This window comes from Colobus angolensis, unplaced genomic scaffold (assembly GCF_000951035.1).
Source record: "Colobus angolensis palliatus isolate OR3802 unplaced genomic scaffold, Cang.pa_1.0 Scaffold2, whole genome shotgun sequence".
NCBI classification, from domain to species: Eukaryota; Metazoa; Chordata; class Mammalia; order Primates; family Cercopithecidae; genus Colobus; species Colobus angolensis.
The window spans coordinates 7,810,379-7,833,211 of NW_012115154.1; the positions used below are offsets into that span (position 1 = coordinate 7,810,379).

Here is a 22,833-nt window from a genome sequence, read left to right on the forward strand (position 1 = left end):
ATGGATCCACAGGTTAAAGGTCACATAACCTAAGCATGCCCAGATGAACCAGGTATGCAACCACAGGCAGAACCTAAGTGCCTGGACTGAGGCGAGTGGATGGAATTTAGAAATGGATACCACATGGCAGGATCCAGGATCCAATCAGATCGAGCTCTGGCATCACCGCATGGCAGGATCCAGTCAGATCATGCCTCTCATATCAATTCATTGCAAAATCCAATCAGATCATGCCTCATTACCCTATGCTTATAAAACCTGACCCAGCCCTTCGCTCAGAGACACTGCTTTGGGAACTATCTCCAGTGTTCTCCTTACTTGTTACAAGTAATAAAATCCCCTTGCTAAATACTCCTTGGCTGTGGTCATTGGAGTGGTACCTGTCAAGTGACCAAACCCACTCGTGTGGGTAACAACAATAAGAAGATATTTTATGAGCCCGGTGTAACCTTGTACTCAAATCAGATAAGGATTTTATAAAAAGGGAAATTATATGCCATTTTCCACTTATGAACATAGATATAAAAATACTAACTACAGTATTTACAAACTGAATCCAATATTGAAAAGCATACCATATCAAGCACATGAGCAAATGGGGTTTATCTCATAAATAAAAGGGTAATTTAATATTACAAAATATATTAATATAACTTATCCCATTAGTAGATAAGGAACAAAAAGCATATGAGTGTCTCAATAAATACAGAAAGAACATTTGATTTAATTCAATATTCATTACAAAACTTAAACATAATAAAGTGTTTTTATTAATTTTTTCTTTTTTTTTTTACAGACAGGGTCTTACCCTGTTGCCCACCCTGGAGTGCAATGATGTGATCATAGCTCACTGCAGCTCCAAACTCCTGAGCTCAAGCGATCCTTTTGCCTCAGCCTCCTGTGCATCTGGGACTATAGGCATGTGTCACCATGTCCAGCTAATTTTTAAATTTTTTTGTAGAGATGGGGACTCACTATGTTGCCCAGGCTGGCCTTGAACTCCTGGCCTCAAGTGATCCTCTCATCTCAGCCTCCTGAGTAGCTGAGACTACAGGCCTGGGACTACAGGTGTGCACCACCACACCCATTACAGAGTGTTATACCATGTTCATGGATAAAAATGACTTACATGTTTAAAGATGTCAGTTGTTCCTGAAGTAAATATAAATTCAATGTGTATCTAATAAATATAAAGCAGATTTTTTGTTTTGGAACTAAAATTCTTATGAAAGAGTGATGCTAAAATTCACATGAAAACGTGAAGGGACAAGAACAGACAAGGAAAATTTGAAGAACTCTATGGGAAAAGGGCTTCCCTACTAGATACCAAGACAGATTAAAGTTACAATGGTTAAGACAACAGGATATTAGAGAAGCCCATGGAATAGAAGAGAGTGCAGAACAAACTTACGCAATTTGATTACACAAAAACTATACAACAACAAAAACAACTTCCATTTAACAAGACAGGGCAAATAGTGTCTTTGGGAAAAGACTTTGTGAACCTATCTTATTTAAAAATAAAGTTGCTTCTAAACTAATAACATTAAGGTCAAGCTACTCAATAGTAGAAATGATTATACAAAAGTAGTGGCTTTTGGTGGTTGAAATACAGATGCTGGCATCAGACTTATTAGGTGTGTGTCCTGGTTCTGTTACCTAATTGTTGTGTAACTCTGATGAGCAAATTATTCTGCTTCAGTTTCCCTGTTTGTCAAATGGAGACAAATACTGTGGCATTGTGCGGATTAAATCAATTAACAACTGTAAAGTGCCCTGGTATAATGCTGATGCATTTGTTATCAGGGTTCAAGTGTCATTAAGGATTGTTACTGTTATCACTGCATCACTACTGTTACCTTATGTTTACATAACACTTCACAAATTTTCAACCATTTTTCATCTCTGCCACCTCATTCTACCGTCAAAGCACCTACATGGATAGATAACGAAGGTTCCAGCTTACAGTTACCTTGAGCCTGGTTTTTCAACTATAAAATGAGAGGATAATCGCCAAGGCTCCTTTTGGCTCTAAAAACTCATTTCTATTTTACAAGAAAGAAATTTGAGGCAAAGAGATATTAACTGACTTGCCTTAGGTCATAGACAAGTTACTAGCAGTTAGGATTAAAACCTAGGTCTCCCAGATTAATTTGCATTTCAAAGATAGAATAATAATAATTTCCCCAGACTCTCCCTGTATCTAAATTTCTTCTTGGAATTGTAAGCAGATACTTAGGAAGGTAATTCATTTGGGGACCATTTACAATATTACAGATACATTCCAATGACTAGAAGCACCTCACTCATTACTAGGGAGAGAAGGAGTGGAAAGTTATATCTTTTGTGAACAACATTAACGTGGGTAATGGTAATACCGGTAATAATAAAGGAGAAAGAATTACCTGGGCAAGCAGACCTGGTTGGATCTGAAGAGGCTGAGCTCCTGGAGCTTGAGTGACGATGGGAACTGCATTTTCCATTCGCACCGAGTAGCCAGCGTGCTTAGAGGGAGAGGCCTGCAAGCCTGTTCCAGACAGTGTGAGGGAGAGAAGGGTTAGCTGAGAGGCTGTGAACTGCTGGATGAAGAAAATCTTCCTAGCCAGCTACGTCATCTTTCAGCTTCCCTTTGCACTGGTCACCGACAATAACCAGGTATTGCCTGGTCCTTGGGAAGTCTCCCCTTAGCTTCTAACAAATTAAAAAACAAAACTCCTCCTGAAATCTTGAATATTTTCAAAGGCTAGAAGGTCAAATTAAGGAGGCTGTAAGGCCAAAAGTAGGACAGTTATGCTGACAGATTACAACAGGAAAACAAGGACTTCTGACCATCAAGATGTACTTGTGTATGTCAGAATAAGGGGTGTTGGGGAGACGTATGAACCCATTTGGAATTGCATTGACTATAACCACACAGTTTACACCATGAGGCTTGCAAAAATAAATTCTTAAGCTTTCTGGGTAAACTGTAACAAAGTGCACAGTCTAGCTTCTTAGAGTCTACAGAAGAGAAGTGCTGGGGTCATGGCCAAAGAATCGTTTTGAGGAGGGGTTCCAGGGAAGTACTTTTCAGACTGATTGATATTCTTTATGGGAGCTGGGACTATGTTGGCTGTCAGAGATTGGCAGTTTTCTATAGATAACCCACACAGAGGATACTTCATGCAAGGAAAAGCAAGAGCTGACATCAGCATAACAATGAAAGCACAAACAATGTACTTATTTACAGACAGCTGGCCAGGGACACAGTCCCTGGCAGGTGTGAGAGTCACAATGAATTGACTTGGTGCTGAGGCATAAGCCCTATTGTTTCTAGGTTGGCCACAGTAGGAGAGGAGCCCTCAAGTTCAGTGATACCAGCGCTCTCACTGGAAGAAATGAGGAGGGCCTTTCTCCATGAAAATGAGCGTGACAGAAAACTGCAGGTGCCGAAGCCCCAGAGGCCATTCTGTAAGGAGCAGGTGAGAGGCTGTGGCTGCTCGACCTTACCTTGGAAGCCGGGGGGACACACGATGAGAGCTTGCTGGAACGGGTCAGGCCGGGCGCAAATCTGGGCTGTTCCTGTCTGCAGGGGCATGCTCCGCTGGGCCACTGCAGCCATGGATGCCGCTGAGGGCTGGTAGAGTGTAGATGGGTAGTTTAGTATGGAGACTTCGGGATTGGCTAAGGAAACAGTGGCACTGGTAGAGGAGGGAGCCTAAAGGAGTGATGGGGATTAAACAAAAATAAACAAAAATAAAAAATGAGGGAGGTGGTATGTTGGGAGACACGAATCTAAATCAAATAAATGAACTCAAAGAAGAACAAACCAACAAAAACTAAGAGCAAAAAGGCAAAAGCAGAGAGGAGTGGAAACACAGTTGAAAGTCACAGGGAAAAGCAGGTCCCTGAAGGCATGAGAGACAGTCACCTTGGTGTTCACATTCAGACCTCCTCCTGACATTTGTGGGGCCCAGACAAGAGGACACATGAATGCCTGCTACCATATGTCTAAATGCTGAAAAGCCTAAAAATAAAGCTAGAGACCTGTTTAATAAACTGTTCTCCCTTTTCATTTTGACAAAAACACCTTCTCAATCACCTGGAAGACCAGGCGTTAGTTGAGCACTCTGGGATTCCTTGGGTTCTGTGCTGGAGCATGGTGACGGGGAGAGAGCTGGACCTTGCCCCCCTTCTCTCTGCCGAGCCCCATTCCATTCCACAACACGATGGGCTTTGAGTGCCTGGACCTGCCGGCCTGCACGTTCAAGCTCTGCTCACACTCCCCTCAGGCCTGGTGGGTGCAGTCCACATGTGGGAGGACAAATCCAGGGGGAGGCTCTTGCAGGCCCTAAAGAACTATGGTCTGAGGTACCCAGAGCTTGGCACAGAAGCACATGCAACAGGCAGAGAGCAGGGCCGAGGACGGGCTCAGGTCTATGGGCAGTACTGTTTATAGATGTCCTTAGATGGCTGCAAAGCAGGTTACTGCTAAGAGAAGTGCAGGAGACGTATGCGGAGAGGGAGAGGGACATGCTGAGCCTGGGCTTTGTGTCTGTATCCCATGCACTCATGCTGGTATGCAGTGATGAAGCCTGGCAGATAGAAAAGATGCTGGTGAGTCCAGATAACTGAAATGGAGGTAGCTTTGACAAATACAAGCCATTGACATTATGTCCTCTCGTCTTTCTCCTTCAGAAAGAGACATCACTTGAGACTGAACTTGCATGCAAAATGAAGCTGTAGAGGGAAAACAAATTCTGACTTTGGAATTCTCCAGTTTCCCCCATCTTAGCCTTCATATGAATCCTTTAGCAAGGTAAGTGGAGGTTACCAGTGGTTTTACATTCAGCACTGTCTACAAGAGCTTTTGCCTCTAGAAGTTGCAAGGACCAGGGAATATGGAGGAAGAAACCACGAAGATATCTTGGACACGAATAGAATTTCAAGTAGGGTGTGTATGTGTGTCATTTGATAAAAAGGACAAAGTCTTATTTTACATATGTTTTCTATACTTAGAAAGATTTTGTGCTAAATTTCATTGCAAAGAAAATTGATTTGTTTGAAAATAATCATGAAATTGAGTGGCACAGATGTCTGATTTTAAGCCACGTTTTTTTTTTTTTTTTTGAGACAGAGTCTTGCTCTGTCGCCCAGGCTGGAGTGCAGTGGCGCGATCTTGGCTCACTGCAAGCTCCGCCTCCCGGGTTCACGCCATTCTCCTGCCTCAGCCTCCCGAGTAGCTGGGACTACAGGCGCCCGCCACTGCGCCCAGCTAATTTTTTTTGTATTTTTAGTAAAGACAGGGTTCCACCGTGGTCTCTATCTCCTGACCTCGTGATCCACCCGCCTTGGCCTCCCAAAGTGCTGGGATTATAGGCGTAAGCCACCGTGCCCGGCCAAAGCCACATGTTTTAAAGTGGGTGTGCTTTTGCAGCATCGCATAGTCTGCTTGGGACACGTGTGCACATATGTGCGCATCAGTGTCTGTGTTTTGTCAGATGACATGACTTGTATTTCCTGTTTTCTCCATATCATGATCTCTTCCGGAGGCTTCTTCCCCCTCAACCCTCCACATTCCCCATGGTCTGCTCATATCTAGACTCCCCCAGCCTGTAGCCCCTGTGGGTGTCCCTGCTGGGGGTCCAGGGACCTGTATCCTCTAAGTCCCCAAACTTGTGCTCGGTGGTTCTACCTTCTTGCCAGCCACTGCTCCTGCTGCTTCCTTCCTGATGTCCCTGGAACCCACTGACTTTTTTCAGTTGCAACTTCCTGGCGCCTGGGACCTGTAAGGCCCTGACTAGAAATGTTCTGGTCTCTACTTCCCTTCCGGCCTTCTTGAGCACAGAGGCTAGACCATGCTTTCCAAAAGACACCTTTGTGCATGTCAGCACCCCTGCTCCAAAGTCCCAATTACGACTTGATGAACATGGTATGCGCCTTGGTCTGGCATGCCCTGTTTTCCCTGGTTTGGCCAACCTTACCTTCTAGACTTATTTCCCTCTGCCCCTCACTCTTCTAACACCAAGATTAGTTTACTCATTGTTTTCCAAGCATACTGTGAGCACAGGCCTTTCCCCTCATACAAGTTCTCTGAGCCATAGCATTCTCTCCAAGCCTCTGTGCTTTAAGGCCTAGCCTGGGTCCCATATGCCCCATTGTGAAAGCCTTTCGGACACCATTAATGGAAATGAATTGCTCCTTCCTTTGCTATCGCACAGTACAATATAGCTTTCTAGCCCAGCTCCTATCACAATCTGCCTTACAGTACAGTTGTTCTTTCCAGCCTAAAGTCTCCTGGGAGGGAGGGGCTGTGTCTTAGTGGTGTTTTCCTCCAGCCTGCAGTGGGCTCTCCTTCCTTTCGATTCTGTAACACATAATCTGTTCGTCTACCTGGCCTCTAGTGCATGCTATTCTACATTTTGATTAATGAAGCTCACAGGTCTGGCTATGGATGCCTTAGCCTTAGGGCTGGGCAAGATTTGTTTTCAGACTCCCAACAGCTCTTTCACCCTAAGGAGAGTTTCAAGAATGCTTTTTCTTTTTGCTTCAGCCTGTCTCACCATGGGGACCATAAGCTCCTCGAGAGGCTGAATCTTCCAGTTCTTTGTAGACTCAAGGACAAATGGCACAGTCTCCAGTGTGACCATCAGACATGCCTAAGGTTTTCGCTTGGTTTCTAACCCTGCTTAAGGACCAGTTGAAGAAGCCCATGTGAGGGCAACAAAAAGTTTTCTACTTCTGTATATCTTCCTGTAGCTCTCAGAAAGGTAACTAGCCTATCATTGCCAGAGGGGAGCACACAGAGAACTGGGAAGAGCTCTTGCAGCTGACAAATAGTAATAACAAGAAAAAGCAAGTTAAAAAAATTAGAGACTGGGGGTCTTGCTATGTTGCCCAGGCTGGACTTGAACTCCTGACTCAAATGGTCCTCCCACTTCAGCCTTCCAAATAGCTAGGATTATAGGTGAGCACCACTGTGTCTGGTGAAAAAGCAAGTTTATTGATGACACAGGCTTTCCAAAAATGAAAGAAGTGATTCCTGGAAGGAGTTTTAGTAGATGTTTCAAATGGTTCCAGAAAGAAGGGGTTTGAGCTTGGTCTATAAACCCAAATTCAAATTCTTGGTAGAAGACTAGGTCCAAATAATAGAATTCCACGGAAATGTTAGAGAAGTGGCTAACACACATGATAAACAAGGAATAGCTGAGAGAAGACTTATTATTCAATATGTTACCAACTGGGTAACCTGAAAGTTTTAGAAAGTAGAGGAAGTCAGCTGCCCTGAGACATAAGGGGTTATGAATTATTGACCCAGCTTCCTTGAGAAATAAAGGATTGTAGATTCATGATCATTTGGGAAATGGTCCTTTGGTTAGTCTACTGGATATATGTTAAAGGCAGCAAGAAATTCTTTAAGTAGTTTAACGTCCTTCAACTTCTAACATAAAACTATGCATATATTTTATTGCTTCTAAATATCTAAATGGGCAAACAGCTCCAAGGAGCTCATGTAGAAAGCAAGCTACTAGAACCAGCAATGAACAAAAGAAGTCTTGTTGGATTTAAAGAGCAGACATCATCTCGGAAAGGCATTTGGGGACCTTCATAAGACACTTACTTATGCTGCTGTGTATGTATATTTTAAAAGTCCAGACTCTGAAGCCAGATTGCTGGCTGTAAAGCCCAAGCCCATCTCTCATGAACAAGAAAGGGCCTTGGGCAAGAGAATTAATCACTCTGTGCCTCAGTTTCCTCCTCTAAAATGGAAATGATAATACTAAAACCTATCTCACAACTTTGCTGGGAGGATTAAGAGTTATGGTGCACTTAGTAGAGCCTGGCACATAATAAATGTTAGCTATTAGTAATGATGTTATTTATTAACGACATCATCAGCGGAGGGAAAGCATGCCTTAGAACTTAAGGCTAGGTGTGTCCTGAGTAATTTTTTTTTTTTCTGATGTATTCAAAAGTAGGGAGTAGAATGCAATGCGAGAGAATGGAAATCCTGTTCTTGGACCCGTTGCTTTTGTGGGATGTCATTTTCCCTTACCCACAACTCTGGCCCAACCATCATACTAAGTTACCAGCTACTTCTACTTTACCCCAGTCCCAAGCCAGATCTGGATGGTCTCAGAGCTGTGGAGAAGACGGGTGTTCTTATTTGACAACTGCCTTTTGATGAGAAATGCTTTTAGTTTTGCAGAACCTTTGTGACACTCTTTGGAGTGGATATGCTGGCTGTCATATGACCAGCAAGATGGCGGTGGCCCCCCTCCCCCGTCTGGTCAGGGACCACAGTTCTCCAGCCTGGCAGAAAGACATCCATGGGAAGGTCAGCCTGCTGGGGAGACTCCACCTGACATGACACCTGCATTAGAGGGGTGCTCCTTCCTCCTATTTCTCAGATGCCTTTGATACCTGATGGGGCAGATGGCAGATGGGGACTGGTAGTTTGGGGTTAGGGAGTTAAGATCAGGTGTCTCATGAGGGCTGGTGGGAAAAACAAATATCTTCAAGGAGGCAGTGAACAAAACCATGCTGATTTTTGTCAAGAAGCTCACAGGTCTGGCTATGGATGCCTTAGCCTTAAGGCTTGGCAAGGTTTGTTTTCGGACTCCCAACAGCTGTTTCACCTTAAGGAGAGCTTCAAGGATGCAAACGGCCCCCAGGGGGCAGCAGATTCCAGGTGGCTCTCCTAGAATTTGGGCAAAGGGAGATGGCAGGCTGGGAAGAAAAGCTAGGCCTGAGCAGGGCAATATGCCACAAGGATGGCCTAGGGAAAAAGGGTGGGAAGGGGAGGGGCTGAAAAGCAGGTGGCACTGACTCTTCAGTGACAGGAGGGACCTTTTTAAAAGAATGGACATAAGGTATTCACATTTCAGGTACACACACATCCACACAGAAGTCTTGTCATTCCAGATTGACATTAAGACCAAAAATCTGGGGACCCTTCTTTGGGGGAACCAGGAAGATTGAAACATGGGAGTAGGAGTTACAGTTTCTTAAACACTAGAGGCAGTCTCAGCTCGGACTTGGAGATTATCCATTCAATAAATATTGCCTGGGTGTCATCCAGGTTTCAAGCAGTATGTTAGCTGCTCGTTCTGCCAATTTCCTGGAAATCTGTGGGAAGAAAACCTTAGCTTCCTGATCCCATTTAGTTCCAGCTGCTGGGATTCTGGTGACAGGCTGATGAACTGATTTTCTCCATGACTCGGAGAAAGGACAGGTTTTATCTGTCCCAAAAGGAGATCAGGTAGATCCAGCCATGTGGGGATGAGGGGAAGGGCCTGAACTGGGTGATTCCCTGAGTCCCTCCCAGTTCTAGAATCTTTATTTTTTTTTTTAGATTAAATCCATGTTTCCATGATCTTTTTCTTTGTTTTCTGAGACGGGGTCTCACTCTGTCCCCTAGGCTGGAATGCAATGACATAACCATAGTTCACTGCAGCCCTGAAGTCCTGGGCTCAAGTCAATTATCCTACCTCTGCCTCCTGAGTAGCTGAGACTATAGGCATGCACCACCACACCCAGCTACTTTTTGTATTTTTTGTAGAGACGGGGTCTCACTGTGTTCAGGCTAGTCTTGAACTTCCTGGCTTTAAGTGATCCTCCTACCCTGACTCCCAAAGTGCTGGGATTATAGGCATGAGCCACTGTGCCTGGCCAGTTCTGGAATTCTTTACGAGGCAGATATCAGGCATAAAAGGATGATAGCACCCCCTTCCCCCTATTCTCACATCAGGTCAGAGGAAAGCAGTAAGGGGAACCATCTCAGAGAGAATGCTCCTCGCCAGTCCTTTCTGGGACCTGTCAATGGGGCCCGTAGTCAACACAAAATGTATCAGGGTCCCTCAAAGGAAATAACCTTGGATGCAAATACTTTGTTCAGTTGTTGAATATGACAGCAGGAATTTGGTCTCCTGACTAGGTATGATGGAAAATACAACTTCTGAGGCTCACACTGTGCAGCCCCGCCTCTTTCCCCTCTGCTCCCCACTTACCTGGTTGTGGACAGTGGTCAGCTGGTTGTTAAAGGTCATGGTCAGGTTGGTGGACGTGCTGGGGGCCACGTGCGTGATGAAAGGGGTTTTGCTCTGGTTCACTGTGTCATACATATTCACCCGACGCTTGCAGATCTCCATGTTCTGGAAACATGATTTGACGCTGTTCATGCAAAAGGCAGAGGCATATAGAGACATAAGGAAAGGGGAAGAGGGTAACATGGGATGAAGGGGAAAAAACAGAGAAAGAAAAGGAGAGAAGGGTTAATTCAGGAAATAGGACAAGCACGGAGACTAAACTTTAGGTCTAAGTTTCTTGGATTGCTTGTGCAAAGTCTGTGCATTTGCAACAGGCACGGTTATTTAGATGAATTTCCTCCAATGCCCTACTACCCTTTCTCCACATAGGTTCTACACATCACAACAAAACTGACTGCTCACACTGCATTCTCACTCAGATCCACCTGCAGCGTCACTGCTCATTCTCAACTCTCAGCCTGGTTTCTGGCCCATAAACCAAAGCATAAGCTCTCTGAATGGGAACATTAAGTAGTCACTTACAACCCGTTATAACCTGCCTCCACCTTTCCCAAACACAATCCTTGTGGTCACCTTCTTCAGCTACCCTGGGTCACCAGCACCACCTAGGGGATGGCCAAAGAACTCTCCAACCCAGTATGGTGACCCTATTGCCATGCTTTCTCCCACAGGAGTTGTGCAGGTAGATAATGGAAACAGTAATAATACTAACAATTAATAAGGGTGGTTAACATTTATTAGTGTCCTAATAATAATACTCTGCAACTTCTCACTCGGTCCAGCGACGTCAATAAGACAGAGACATGATTCTCGTCCCTGCTTTACAAGTAAGGCTGAAGCTTAGGGAGGTAGGGAGTTTCCTGAGGATAGTAATCACTGGCTACTTTCGTGTATACACATACGCACTCTTTCACCAACTTCAGCCTTCATTTTCTTGTCTAAGTCTTGTCCTGTTACATGAAATATAAATTTTCTCCTTTTCTTCCCCCATTGCATCTGTGTATCAAAACAAAACCCCAACTACAAAAGTAAAGTATAAAATTGGTGCTGAAACCAGCATCAAGGAAAAGGAAAGCCACAAGTGGCTTCAACCACCCAAATTCTTGAAAATCAACCAAAAAGTGTCCTTCAGAATTTATACAGCACTTCTCATTCATTTCTTGTAGTTAAACTTACTTTTCCTCAAATGCTAATATTCAAGATAATAAAATCCCTTTTAGTCTGTGTGGGGTGATTCTCGCCTTAATCCCAGCACTTTGGGAGGTCAAGGTGGGAGAAGTTCAAGGGCTCAAAACCAGCTTGGACAACATAGGGAGACCCCATTCTCTATAAAAAAATATAAAAATTAGCTGGGTGTGGTGGCACATGCTCATGGTCCCAGCTACTTAGGAGGCTGAGGTCGGAGAATCAATTGAGCCTGCAAGGTCGAGGCTACAGTGAGCCATGATTATGCTACTATATTCCAGTCTGGGTGACAGGCCAAGACCTTGTCTCAAAAAAAGAAAAAGAAAAAGAAAAACATCCCATTTAATTTTCAATTCAAAATGTCTATTTTACTTATAAAAAATGTAATAACTGAATATAAAAGTAAAATAAAAGTTTTCTACTATTCTAGGATTACAAACATGTACTACTTCAGCACTCTGTGAGTATGCTATCTTTGGGGCTAAGCAGGTGTCTGTGGGCTATTCCCAAACATCCTTGCTGTGAAAAATGCATTCCAAGTTTCAAACAACTGACTGAGACGCCACTTACAGAGTCCTACTTCTTTCTAAGATTCTGACCACTTACACTGCCGGCGTCATGCACACGACATAACCATTTACCAACTGATGATGCTGGAGAGAAAACAAAACATATTGCATGGTATCCCATAGCTAAAAATACTCCTAACAATGCTGTTAATGCCAGTGTGTTTTCAGCTCCTACTAAGCACCAAGGTCTTGTGCGTGGAGGCTGTAGCATAAAACCAATGCATTTTGTATTCTTTTTGGATTGGGTTTAAAGCATTTGATGGTTTCGTGACAATTCAACACAAAATTTTCATACTCCTTCAGAATTTTCTAACTGAAATATTTCAAGTTTTGGGTTTTAGGAAAGGGCAAGTACTTTCGCTTTAGGTTTATAAGAAAATTGGTTTTAAAAAAATTGTGCACTGGAATCCTGGTATGGAGAAAGGAGTGGGGTCTCTTTCACCTAGTAGCTGTGGCTCAGTTCCCAGGGTTGGGGTACTACAGCAGCATGGGCCTGGAGGTTTATCCTTGCCCTGGAGTTCTTCAAGGTCTTCCCAGCAAGTTCTAGAGAACTTTAGGGACCAGGCCTACTTTCAGGCAAGCCTAGGTGTGTTCAGAGACGCACCTTTCCTTCTTAGGCTCATTTCTGAGTTCTAACTTGCCAGTGCCCCTCTTGGGTCCCAGACGAAGTTCTGAATTGGTTGCTGATGCTCACTTACCATCTCCATGTGACCAAGCTGTGAAACACTCTACTGATGCTTCCTTACAGAATCCAGAGGTGGATGGACTCTGAGGTCATTAAAGCCCCAGGCTTTATGGGGGTGGCTATCTGACTGTTGGTGCAGACGACTAACAGGACCTCTGTAGAGGGCACCCCCACCCTCAGTCTCCTATCCATAGCTGTTTCTCAGTCATCCCATTTTACCCCTGATATCAAAAGACAGAACTCATGGGAGCCCTATCCAGTAAATTGCCAAGTTTGCCTTTCTTGGGTACAGACGGACAGCTATGTGACTGACCCCTATGGCACTCGGAAACAGGACAAATCCAGGCCAGGTGCAGTGGCTCATGCCTGTAATCGCAGCACTTTGGGATGCCGAGACGGGCGGATCACCTGAGGTCAGGAGCTCGAGACCAGCCTGGGCAACATGGTGAAACCCTGTCTCTATTAAAAACACAAAAATCAGTCGGGCGTGGTGGCGTGTGCCTGTCGTCCCAGCTACTGGGGAGGCTGAGGCAGGAGAATCGCTTGAACCTGTGAGGTGGAGGCTGCAGTGACGCAGTGAACAGAGATCGTACTGCTGCACTCCAGCCTGTGCAACAGAGTAAGACTCGACCTCCAAAAAAAAAAAAAAAAAAAAAGAAACAGGAAAAATCCCGTAACAAGAGTAGCAGAGGGATGGGTCCAGATTCCTTCTTTGTATGGGAGTTTAGTTGTTTCAAGCATCCTTTTACATTAAAGAGGCACTATCTGGTTCTTGCTGTGCTATTTGACTTGCCTCACTGAGAGTAAGACACAAAACTGAAATGGATGCAGCACTATCCATGGTGGTGCCGCCCACTCACTTCCTGTAGGCCAGGAAGGGGCGGGTCCAGCCTTGAGACCCAGCCCCCTCTGACTCTGGAGACAGCAGGGCCCGCCATGATACGCACAATTCTCACATCTCCAGGCTCTTCTCACAGGATTCCCTTCCTCTGCTGATCCTTACAGAATCTGTTGCTCTCTTGAGCACACCCCTTTTCCCTGCAGATGTAGGATGTGTTTATTTATTCTTTCACATCCCAAGTACCTCAGGGTTGAGAGGCTGAAGTGAGACCCTCCATTACCTTCCCATCCACCAATGGCTTCCTTTTTTTTTTTTTTTTTTTTGGAGTCTCGCTCTGTCTCAGGCTGGAGTGCAGTGGCGTGATCTCGGCTCACCGTAACCTCCGCCTCCTGGGTTCAGGCGATTCTTATGCTTCAGCCTCCGCAGCAGTTGCAATTACAGGTGCTCCCCACCACGCCTGGCTAATTTTTGTATTTTTAGTAGAGACGGGGTTTTACCATGTTGTCCAGGCTAGTCTCAAGTTCCTGACTTCAGGTGATCCGCCCTCCTTGGCTTCCCAAAGTGCTGGGATTACAGGCGTGAACCACTGCGCCCAGCCATGACTTCCTTTCCTCTCTCCCCTTCGTTCACTGAGGCCTTTGCCACTGGCTGGATCTTCCACTCCAAGCCATTCCCTGCCTCGCCAGGAAGGCTTCAGAAGTCACAGGTTCCTTGTCAAACACCCTAGCTTCCTGCTTACTTCTCATATCCAGTGACTCTTGTCCTCAATCCAGTAGAGCAACTCATTCCCTGGACCGTCAAACCTTAAATTGCTCCACCTCCAGAAACTAAGTTCAAGCATCCTGTTTCCCAGCCACATTCTTCCTCCATCCGGCTCGTTCCACTATGACTATGATAACCCTTCTCTGCATTGACTAGAATACCGCGTTTACTTGGATCCCCTCCCATCTTCACTTCCTTTCCCTTTGGGCAAAGCCTCCAATAGCCATCATTCTGGATTACAGTTACTGTCTGGCTAGCCTCATCAGCTTCCTTGTCAATCTGTCTTCTTCTCTTATCAGCCTGGCAAAAATTCCACCTGGACAAACCCAGATCAGGAGACTGATCGGTCTTCTCTATGCCTTCACCTGGGGAGATCAGTTACACTATAAACGATTCATGTCCAACCTCAGGGCTCAACAATTCCACCGTATTTCTCTGGTCAGTTTGCTCTGCCACCTTCTGCTCCAGCTACTTAAATTTTCTACCCTTCTTAAACCACCCTCCACCTTGCTCTCAACAGATAACCTCATTGCCTACTTCTGAGAAGCAGAAGCTGTCTGACAGGACTCCCTCAACTTTTCTCCACTAGACCAGCACCTACGCTGCATCCACACGCCCCTCCTCCACCCATCCTTCCAGTGACACTGGCCCATCCCTGTGCTCTGAACCCTGTCTAAAAAACAATCCCCTTGACCCCTCCCCAGTCACCCCTCTATTTCTTCTTTTGCATAGCCTCACTTCATGAAAGGTTGCTATTTCTTCACCTCTCATTTGGTCTTTCAACCTGCTAAACTGGTTTCTGCTTTTACCACTCCACTGAATGGCTGCCACTGCGTTACTGACAACTTGCGAACTGTTAAACTCAATGGACATTTTTTTTCCAGACTCATTTCACTTGTGTGGCAGCAGACAGATCTTTGCTCAGCACAGATCTAACCAGCTATTCCCTTGCTTAAGAATCATTTAATGAGTTCCCTTTGCTTTTTGAATCAAGATTAAAAACCTTAACATGTACGGCCTGCCCTGGCTGACTGGGTGCCTCACTGTCTCACCTACTGCCTTCTGGGATGGGTGCGTGGTCCTGCCCATGGGGGACTGTACTGTCCACACAGGCAATGCCCTGCCTGCTCATGCCCATCCTCTTCCTTATCCTTCACAGGCCACTTCCTGGGAGTCTTCCTGGTCTGCCCCAAAATGATGCTCCCCTGTGGTATGTTCTCATCACACCTGATACTTGTCCTGGGAGCAGCCTGCTGATTTGGGCATCACTTGTTTTGTACCATTGTCTCCTGTGGATTGCAAGCTCCAGTGGGCAGGGCCGTCTGCTCTGCTCACCACTGTACCCCAGCACACAGCACACTGAAGAAATGAATGAACAAATCCAAACCCAAACTAGACTGGGGCCACTCTGGGACGGTTCTGGGAGCAACCTTTGGCCCTGAGACTGGCTTTGATCTACAGAGACTACCATTTCGGGCACCTCTCTTCCTGCACAGATACCCAGAGTCAGGTTCATCCAGCTCTGTGCTCTCCTCTTCCTTCCTTTTCAGTGTGAAGCCAACTGCAGGCCAGGGACCCAATCCAGCCACTGCCCACTTTCTTTCTTTCTTTTTTGAGAGGGAGTCTTGCTCTGTCACCCAGGCTGGAGTGCTGTGGAGCGATCTTGGCTCACTGCAACCTCCGCCTCCTAGGTTCGAGTGATTCTCCTGCCTCAGCCTCCCAAAGTGCTGGGATTACAGGCATGAGCCACCGTGCCCGGCCTCTTTTTTTTTTTTTTTTGTCAGACGAAGTCTTGCTCTGTCACCCAGGCTGATGTGCAATGGTGCGATCTCGGCTCACTGCAACCTCTGCCTCCTGGGTTGAAGTGATTCTTCTGCCTCAGCCTCCCAAATAGCTGGGATTACAGGTGTGCCCCCACCACACCCAGCTAATTTTTGTATCTTTAGTAGAGACAGGGTTTCACCATGTTGGCCAGGCCGGTCTCAAACTCCTGATCTCAGGTGATCCACCTGCCTTGGTTGGCCTCCCAAAGTGCTAGGATTACAGGCGTGAGCCACCATGCCTGGCCCTGCCCACTTACATACATGTTTTATTAGAATGCAGCCTCACTCATCTGTTTATGTATTGCATCTGTGGCTGCTTTCAGCTGCAGTGACAGCAGAGTAGCTCTTACTGAGACCTTATGGCCGCAAAACCTACAATATGTAGTGTTTGGGCCTTTAAAGTTTGCTGATCCAAGTATCAAACAGGCCACCTACTGTGTGCTGTGGGGAAAATCCAGTAAGTGTGTCATGGTGACAGAGGGATGGTTCAGGGTTTCGATTGGAGTGATTCTCTTGTCAGCGTCAATGGTCAGCATCTTCTTCAACAGGTCAATGAACTCTCGCCGGTCAGCCTTTTCCACCAACATGTCGCTCCCTTCCAAATCTGTTGTCATGTTCACCTGGACGCAAGTAAGGACAGGTTACCAAGGATGACCCCAGCATGCCTCCCCTCTCCTGGCTCCCCTTATTTTTTGCCCTGTAACTTCCTCCTGATCTCTCAAGCCCCCTTTCTCAGTTCCCAGGAACTCTGCCCCATGGGAGGCACCACCCACATGTTGTCATTGCCCACAGGATGTGGCTTTTCTCTCTGCAGGAAAGGCAGAGAGGGGCTGTGCCCCAGGAAGGGGAGAGGGCCGCTGCTGGGACCTGCAAATACAGCTGAATGACAGGATGTAAACTGCTCCTGCTTTCATCAGTTAAGTTGAAATGCAGCTTTCATCACTCCTCATTAAAAATAACCACAAGATGAAAAGAGTCCTGCAGACTGGCTGCATAACAATGGGAGTGTTAATACTATTGAACTGTACCCTCAACAAAGGCTAAGATGATCAATTTTATGCTGTGTGTGTGTTTGCCACAATTTTTAAAAAAGAATCACAGCCAAGCAGTAGAAATAAGATGCAAAAAAGTCTATGTATGTATGTATTTAACCTTTAGAGGGAAGTGGAAGGGCCTGAGTGTGCCCCTCCTCCACCTACAGCATATCATCCTTCCCATGGCTCCCCCAGGTAGGGCCAGAATTATTTTAGTCCCTGTGTTCAATGGAGTCACCTCTGGCCAAGACAGGCAGGATATCTGAACACAGGATTTTTCTTCCAAGGGTGAGTCTATACTACGATCGCCTTTAAAAGGCTTGTTTTGTGGTGATTTGTATATTTTCCAGGACATGGTCTGGAAACCAATTTCAGTTTTCTCAGACAATCTAAGTTACTAATCAGCTGACAAGCACACTTTACTCAGAATCATGATTTTTGGTTACACTCATCTACAGTAAGAGGGATGCTAAGTGTTTACTGGTGTATGGCTTTATTATTATTATTATTATTATACTTTAAGTTCCAGGATACATGTGCGCAGCGTGCAGGTTTGTTACATACGTATACACGTGCCACATTGGTGTGCTGCACCCATTAACTCGTCATTTACATTAAGTATATCTCCTAATGCTATCCCTCCCCCCTCCCCCCACCCCACAATAGGACCCGGTGTGTGATGTTCCCCTTCCTGTGTCCAAGTGATCTCATTGTTCAATTCCGACCTATGAGTGAGAACATGCGGTGTTTGGTTTTCTGTTCTTGCGATAGTTTGCTGAGAAGGATGTATGGCTTTGTTTCTCATTGCTTTAAAGAGAAAACTCACTTTGGATTGTCCTGGTTTCAGACTAGTTTTCACACTAAAAATAGCTGAAGTTCTAGAATTTTCTCTGGGGCACAAAGGTGAGAGCCTGTGGTCCCTGCCAGTGAGCTGAGACTGTGTAGCAGATTGAATTGTATCCCCTTAAAAGTATATTAAAGTCCCAGTACCCAGTAGGTATGAATGTGACCTTATTTGGAAATAGGGTCTTTGCAGAGGTAATCAAATTAAGATGAGGTCATACTCGATTATGGTGGGCCCAGTGACAAAGGCAAGGGAGATGTGGACACAGAAGCACAGAGAAGACACAGGATAAAAGCCATGTGAAGAAGGAAGCAGAGATCAGAGGGATGCAGCTACAAGTCAAAGAATGCTGAGGATTGCCAGAGCTGCCAGAAGCTGGGAGACAGACATGGATGCTCTTCCCCAATGGCCTTTACAGTGAACATAGGCCTGCTGAAGCCCAGCTTCCAATTTCTGGCCTCCAGAACTGTGGGGGAGTGAAAATCTGTTGTCTTAAGCCATCCAGTTCATGGTACCTTCTAACAGCTGCCCCAGGAAACATACACACTCAATCATGAGCATTAAATCCATGGGTACTAATGGGCTGGAATTCTTCTCACGATAACATCAGGAAGATTGGCCAGTACTATATTACAAGTGGGAACTAATAAACTGGAATGATTTTTTTTTTTTTTTTTGAGACAGAGTTTTGATCTTGTTGCCCACGCTGGAGTGCAGTGGCGTGATCTTAGCTCACTGCCTCCTGGGTTCAAGCGATTCTTCTGCCTCATACTCCCAAGTAGCTGAGATTGCAGGCACTCACCATCATGCCCAGCTGATGTTTGTATTTTTAGTAGAGACAGGGTTTCGCCATGTTGGCCAGGCTGGTCTCGAACTCCTGACCTAAGGTCATCCACCCACTTCAGCCTCCCAAAGTGCTGGGATTACAGGCATGAGCTACCATGCCCGGCCAACTGGAATGATTTTTATGGAGCTGGTATGACGTTTTAAAAATGTTTTACACACCAAATGGTATTCTTACTAAGGTTGGCTGTAACTGTTTAAGGTCAAGGTCAACTACTGCAGTTGAATAATGTGGATTTCAACCCATTATCTTATATTACTATTGCAGAAGTCTTGCTGCCGTTGGTTTTAAAGGGCTTACATTTCATACTCACCCATGAAGCTTACCTGGGCCATATCATCTAAACAGTTGAAAATGTATTTTCTTGCTTCTTTTGACTTAATCCCTGTCTCTGCTTCATGGTCATCTGGTGTCTGCCAAGAGAGGCAAAAGCCAATTGGTAATGTGACTTAGCTCTTCATCACTGGGACTCAAGCCCTGGAATTCCTGTGTCTCACAGAGGTTCTCTTTCCCACCTTTCAGAAGAGATTTTGATTCTTCAGTGGCCTGCATACCTGCAATTCCTTTCTCTCTTCATCCACACCAATCCATCCCTCCTCCTTCCCATGCACACGTGTCAGGGGCCGGCTGTCAGTCAGGTACGGAGCAGTCTTGCTCCATACCACAAGCTGATCAAGGTCTGCTACATCCTTGATCAGCTTACAGCCTTCTCTGAGTCTAAGGAATAAAACAAGATTCCATTGTGGAAAAGCAAAGGGCTTTTCCATGCATTTTCCAATTTTATTTAATAAACCCTTATGCACATAGCTCCTGCTACATGCCAGACATTGTTCTAAAGCACATTTATTCATTTAATAGTTTTGACAACCACATTAGGTAGCACAATTACTATCCCCATTTTCCAGATGGGGAAACAGGAAGAGAGAACTCAAGGCACTTGCTGTGGTCACATGGCCAATAGGTGGCAGCTGGTCCCAGAGTCTGTGGTTGGGCTGCCCCTCTATTGGCGGCTGAGACACAGACATACATTCCCCAAATGGCTGGGGAAAGTGCTGTTTCCAATTACTATGGGTTTTTGGACTCTTCCATGAGGTAATCCAGAGGTAATTAATCCTTAAAATCTCACTCAAGGACAGCACACCTGGAGTGGCTTAAGTCCTGGGAACAGCTGGACATGTGGGACTGAGGCTCTTCAGTAAAACCCAGCAGCGAACTCCAGCCTCACCCTCCTCCACTGGAGGACTCTTTTTACTGGACACTCACCCTCACAGTTACTAAATGCCAGGTCTCCCATCAATAGCCTGAGTGCTTGCTCAGTTCCCAAATCTCTTTTCTCAGTCTTTTGTGACTAGTGGATATATATTATCTTTTAACCATATTAGAATTTGGCTGCAGTTTCCATTAAAAAAAAAAAAAACCCAAAACAACAACAAAATAAACATCCACCCACCCTGCTGCACAAAAAGAAATACCTAAAATGAAACATATTTAAGACTTTATTATTTTATTTTTACCAGGAACACACTTTGATTTTAATTGCTAGGCACAGATCAAAGCGAAAGCAAACTATGTTTCTGTTAAAGTGAAGCCCCTGCCCTGGAGTTTCAGGTTTATGGTTACTAGAGTGAACCAGACGCCTCCCTGGGCCTCAGGACATTCCCATGCGTTCATCAGGCAGCCTCCTTTGCCTGGAATCCCTCTCCCTAACCCCCACCACCCCAGCCGCCACCCTGCACTTCTCTACTGGGCAAACCCGCTTCATTGTTCCTTTTCTTTTTTTGAGACACAGTCTCACTCTGTCGCCCAGGCTGGAGCGCAGTGGCACAATCTCAGTTCACTGCAACCTCCGTCTCCCAGGTACAAGCGATTCCCATGCCTCAGCCTCCCGAGTAGCTGGGATTACAGGCGCATGCCACCATGCCCAGCTAATTTTTATACTTTTAGTAGAGACGGGGTTTGACCATGTTGGCCAGGCTGGTCTCGAATTCATGACCTCAAGTGATCTGCCGGCCTCAGCCTCCCAAAGTGCTGGGATTACAGGCGTGAGCCACTGCACTCCCTCTTCATTCTTCAGTGCCCAGTTCAAATGCTCCTCCTTTCCCCTCTGCTGCAGGCAGAACTAAATGCTCTTTCCCCTTGGCACCCACACCCATTCTTGACCAGGAACAGGGCCCTTATTACAGAGGGGCGGGAGCTCGTGGCACATGGTCCCGTCTCCCACTGGAACTGCCAGCTCTCAAGGGCAGAGTGGGGTTTGTTTCTCTCCCTAGCACAAATCAGACAGTCATCAAGGCTTATCGGATTAAATCCTGGGAGTTCAGCAATCGTAATGTGGGACTCTCACAGGCGGTGACAGGCAAAAGGGAAAGAGGGGCTTCTGAGCATTCAGATTCAGTCATACCGTGTATTAACAACAGCACCCCAACACCCTCATTTTGCTGACTGAATCAAAAGCTCCCCACTAATAAATCTATGGCCCTCTTCCCTAAGCGCTGGGCCACCGTGAGGAGTGGAGGGGATGCTCTTCCTACCTTCAGTCTCCACAAAGGATATGGTGAGTCCGTGTCACGGTTGAAAAACCTAGTTGTCTTTGTCCCTGCGCTTAATAAATATTCAGCAGGCAAACCTTGTGTTTGTGAAATATACCGAATCTGCAAGAAAAGATAAGAATGAGGTCAGGGCTTTTCCTGTCACTATACATATGGTACACTAATGGCTCTGCTGGCTTTGAGAAAAATGAAAATGACAATTTTTGTAGGGAAAGAAGTTAACAAAAAGAAAAAAGAAAAAGGGAAAAGAGAAAGGAGTAAAGAAAAAATAGCAAGGTTAAGGGAAGCAAGGTTTGGGAGACAACGTGACATTCCACAGTCCCGCCCATTTGCCATGTAATCAATGCAGTGCTAATCCAGGCTATTTTCCAGATGAAGAATGAGGTCTTGTGAATATCTGTGTCATCTGGACCCACCTGATCATACTCTGAAGCTCCTGGATATAACGGCCAGCCCAGGAACAGTTCTGCAATCACACAGCCCAGGGACCACATGTCAATTGCCTCACAAAATGGTAAACCAAGGATGATCTCAGGGGCCCTGAAAATGAAGAATGGAAGAAACCATTAGCAAGTTGGAAGTGCAGGCAGCTGTTTCTATATGAATACTATCTTCCAAACCTGGGGTGCCGCTACTGCCTCCTCTTCTAAGGGCCTGTGGCTCTCAGGAGAGGCGCTGTGCTGCTTCGGCTTCGTCCCCTCCATTAGTGGAGGACCCACTTAGAAGGCTGGCTGAGATGAAGGGTAAGTCTGTCTTTAGGACACACCTACAGGGAACCACACCTACTGACTTCAGTACTTTCACATGCCAAACAGATGAGCTAACAACCATTTTAGAGATATTCTTAAGTCATCTTTTGTAGCTAAAAGTCTGGGAAACTAATCTTCAGAGAATGCCTGGTTTTTACAAAGCAATTCTGAAATGCAGGTCTTCTATTTTCTTCTGTCTATCTAGAGATGGGAGCTCACTATGTTGCCTAGGCTGGAGTGCAGTGGCTATTCACAGGCATGATCATAGCTCCTATAGTCTTGAACTTCTGAACTCAAACAATCCTTCTGCCTCAGCCTCCTGAGTAGCTGGGTCTACAGGAATGCACAACCACACCCAACTCAAGGTATTCTATTTTCAGGAATATGTAAAACAAGCTGCCCCCCTCCCAAAATAATGGGATTAAGTCCAATATCTGTTCATGCCAATTATCCTGTCTTAAGAATTTACATCACACTTTCTTAAGGAAACATTGCTTTTTTTTTTTTTTTATTAACTTCTAAAAAGCTAATCTTCTTAAAAGTTACCTAATATTACAATTATAGAACTCCATTCATCAATACAGAGTCTTGTATCAACCAGGATTCCAGCATAAACTCCAAGACCAACCTGCTCCTGAATGTAGGAGTTCTGTCCCTTCAAGGAAATCACCTAAACCCCGAGAGAACATTTCACAGGGAGTTGGTAATCAACACCAAAGAGACCACCCAGCTACATCTTCTTTTCTAAGAATTGGTCATGATTAGGTAGGGGTATGTTTTGGACAAAACCAGGCTCAAAGTTTGAGATATGAACACAGCTTATGTTTTTTTAAACATATGTCTCAAGGCCAGGCACAGTGGCTCATGCCTGTAATCCCAGCATTTTGGGAGGCCGAGGCAGGCGGACTGCTTGAACCCAG

The 22,833-nt window shown here is 45.4% G+C and overlaps 1 protein-coding gene across 2 annotated transcripts in view; it reads right to left on the reverse strand.

The window, feature by feature from the left end:
* HIPK2 (homeodomain interacting protein kinase 2) overlaps positions 1-22,833 on the reverse strand; it is a 164,413-nt gene that overhangs the window by 49,798 nt on the left and 91,782 nt on the right. The window contains exons 2-8 of one of the 2 annotated variants that reach the window (XM_011941283.1): positions 21,581-21,704; positions 21,147-21,266; positions 18,942-19,028; positions 16,329-16,513; positions 9,990-10,152; positions 3,490-3,616; positions 2,406-2,527 (exon numbers count right to left, since the gene is read on the reverse strand). In XM_011941283.1, coding sequence (XP_011796673.1) covers positions 2,406-2,527; positions 3,490-3,616; positions 9,990-10,152; positions 16,329-16,513; positions 18,942-19,028; positions 21,147-21,266; positions 21,581-21,704 — 928 coding nt within the window. Of the gene's footprint in view, positions 1-2,405; positions 2,528-3,489; positions 3,698-9,989; positions 10,153-16,328; positions 16,514-18,941; positions 19,029-21,146; positions 21,267-21,580; positions 21,705-22,833 lie in introns of both variants that reach the window. The other variant, XM_011941282.1, reaches the window with a different exon arrangement.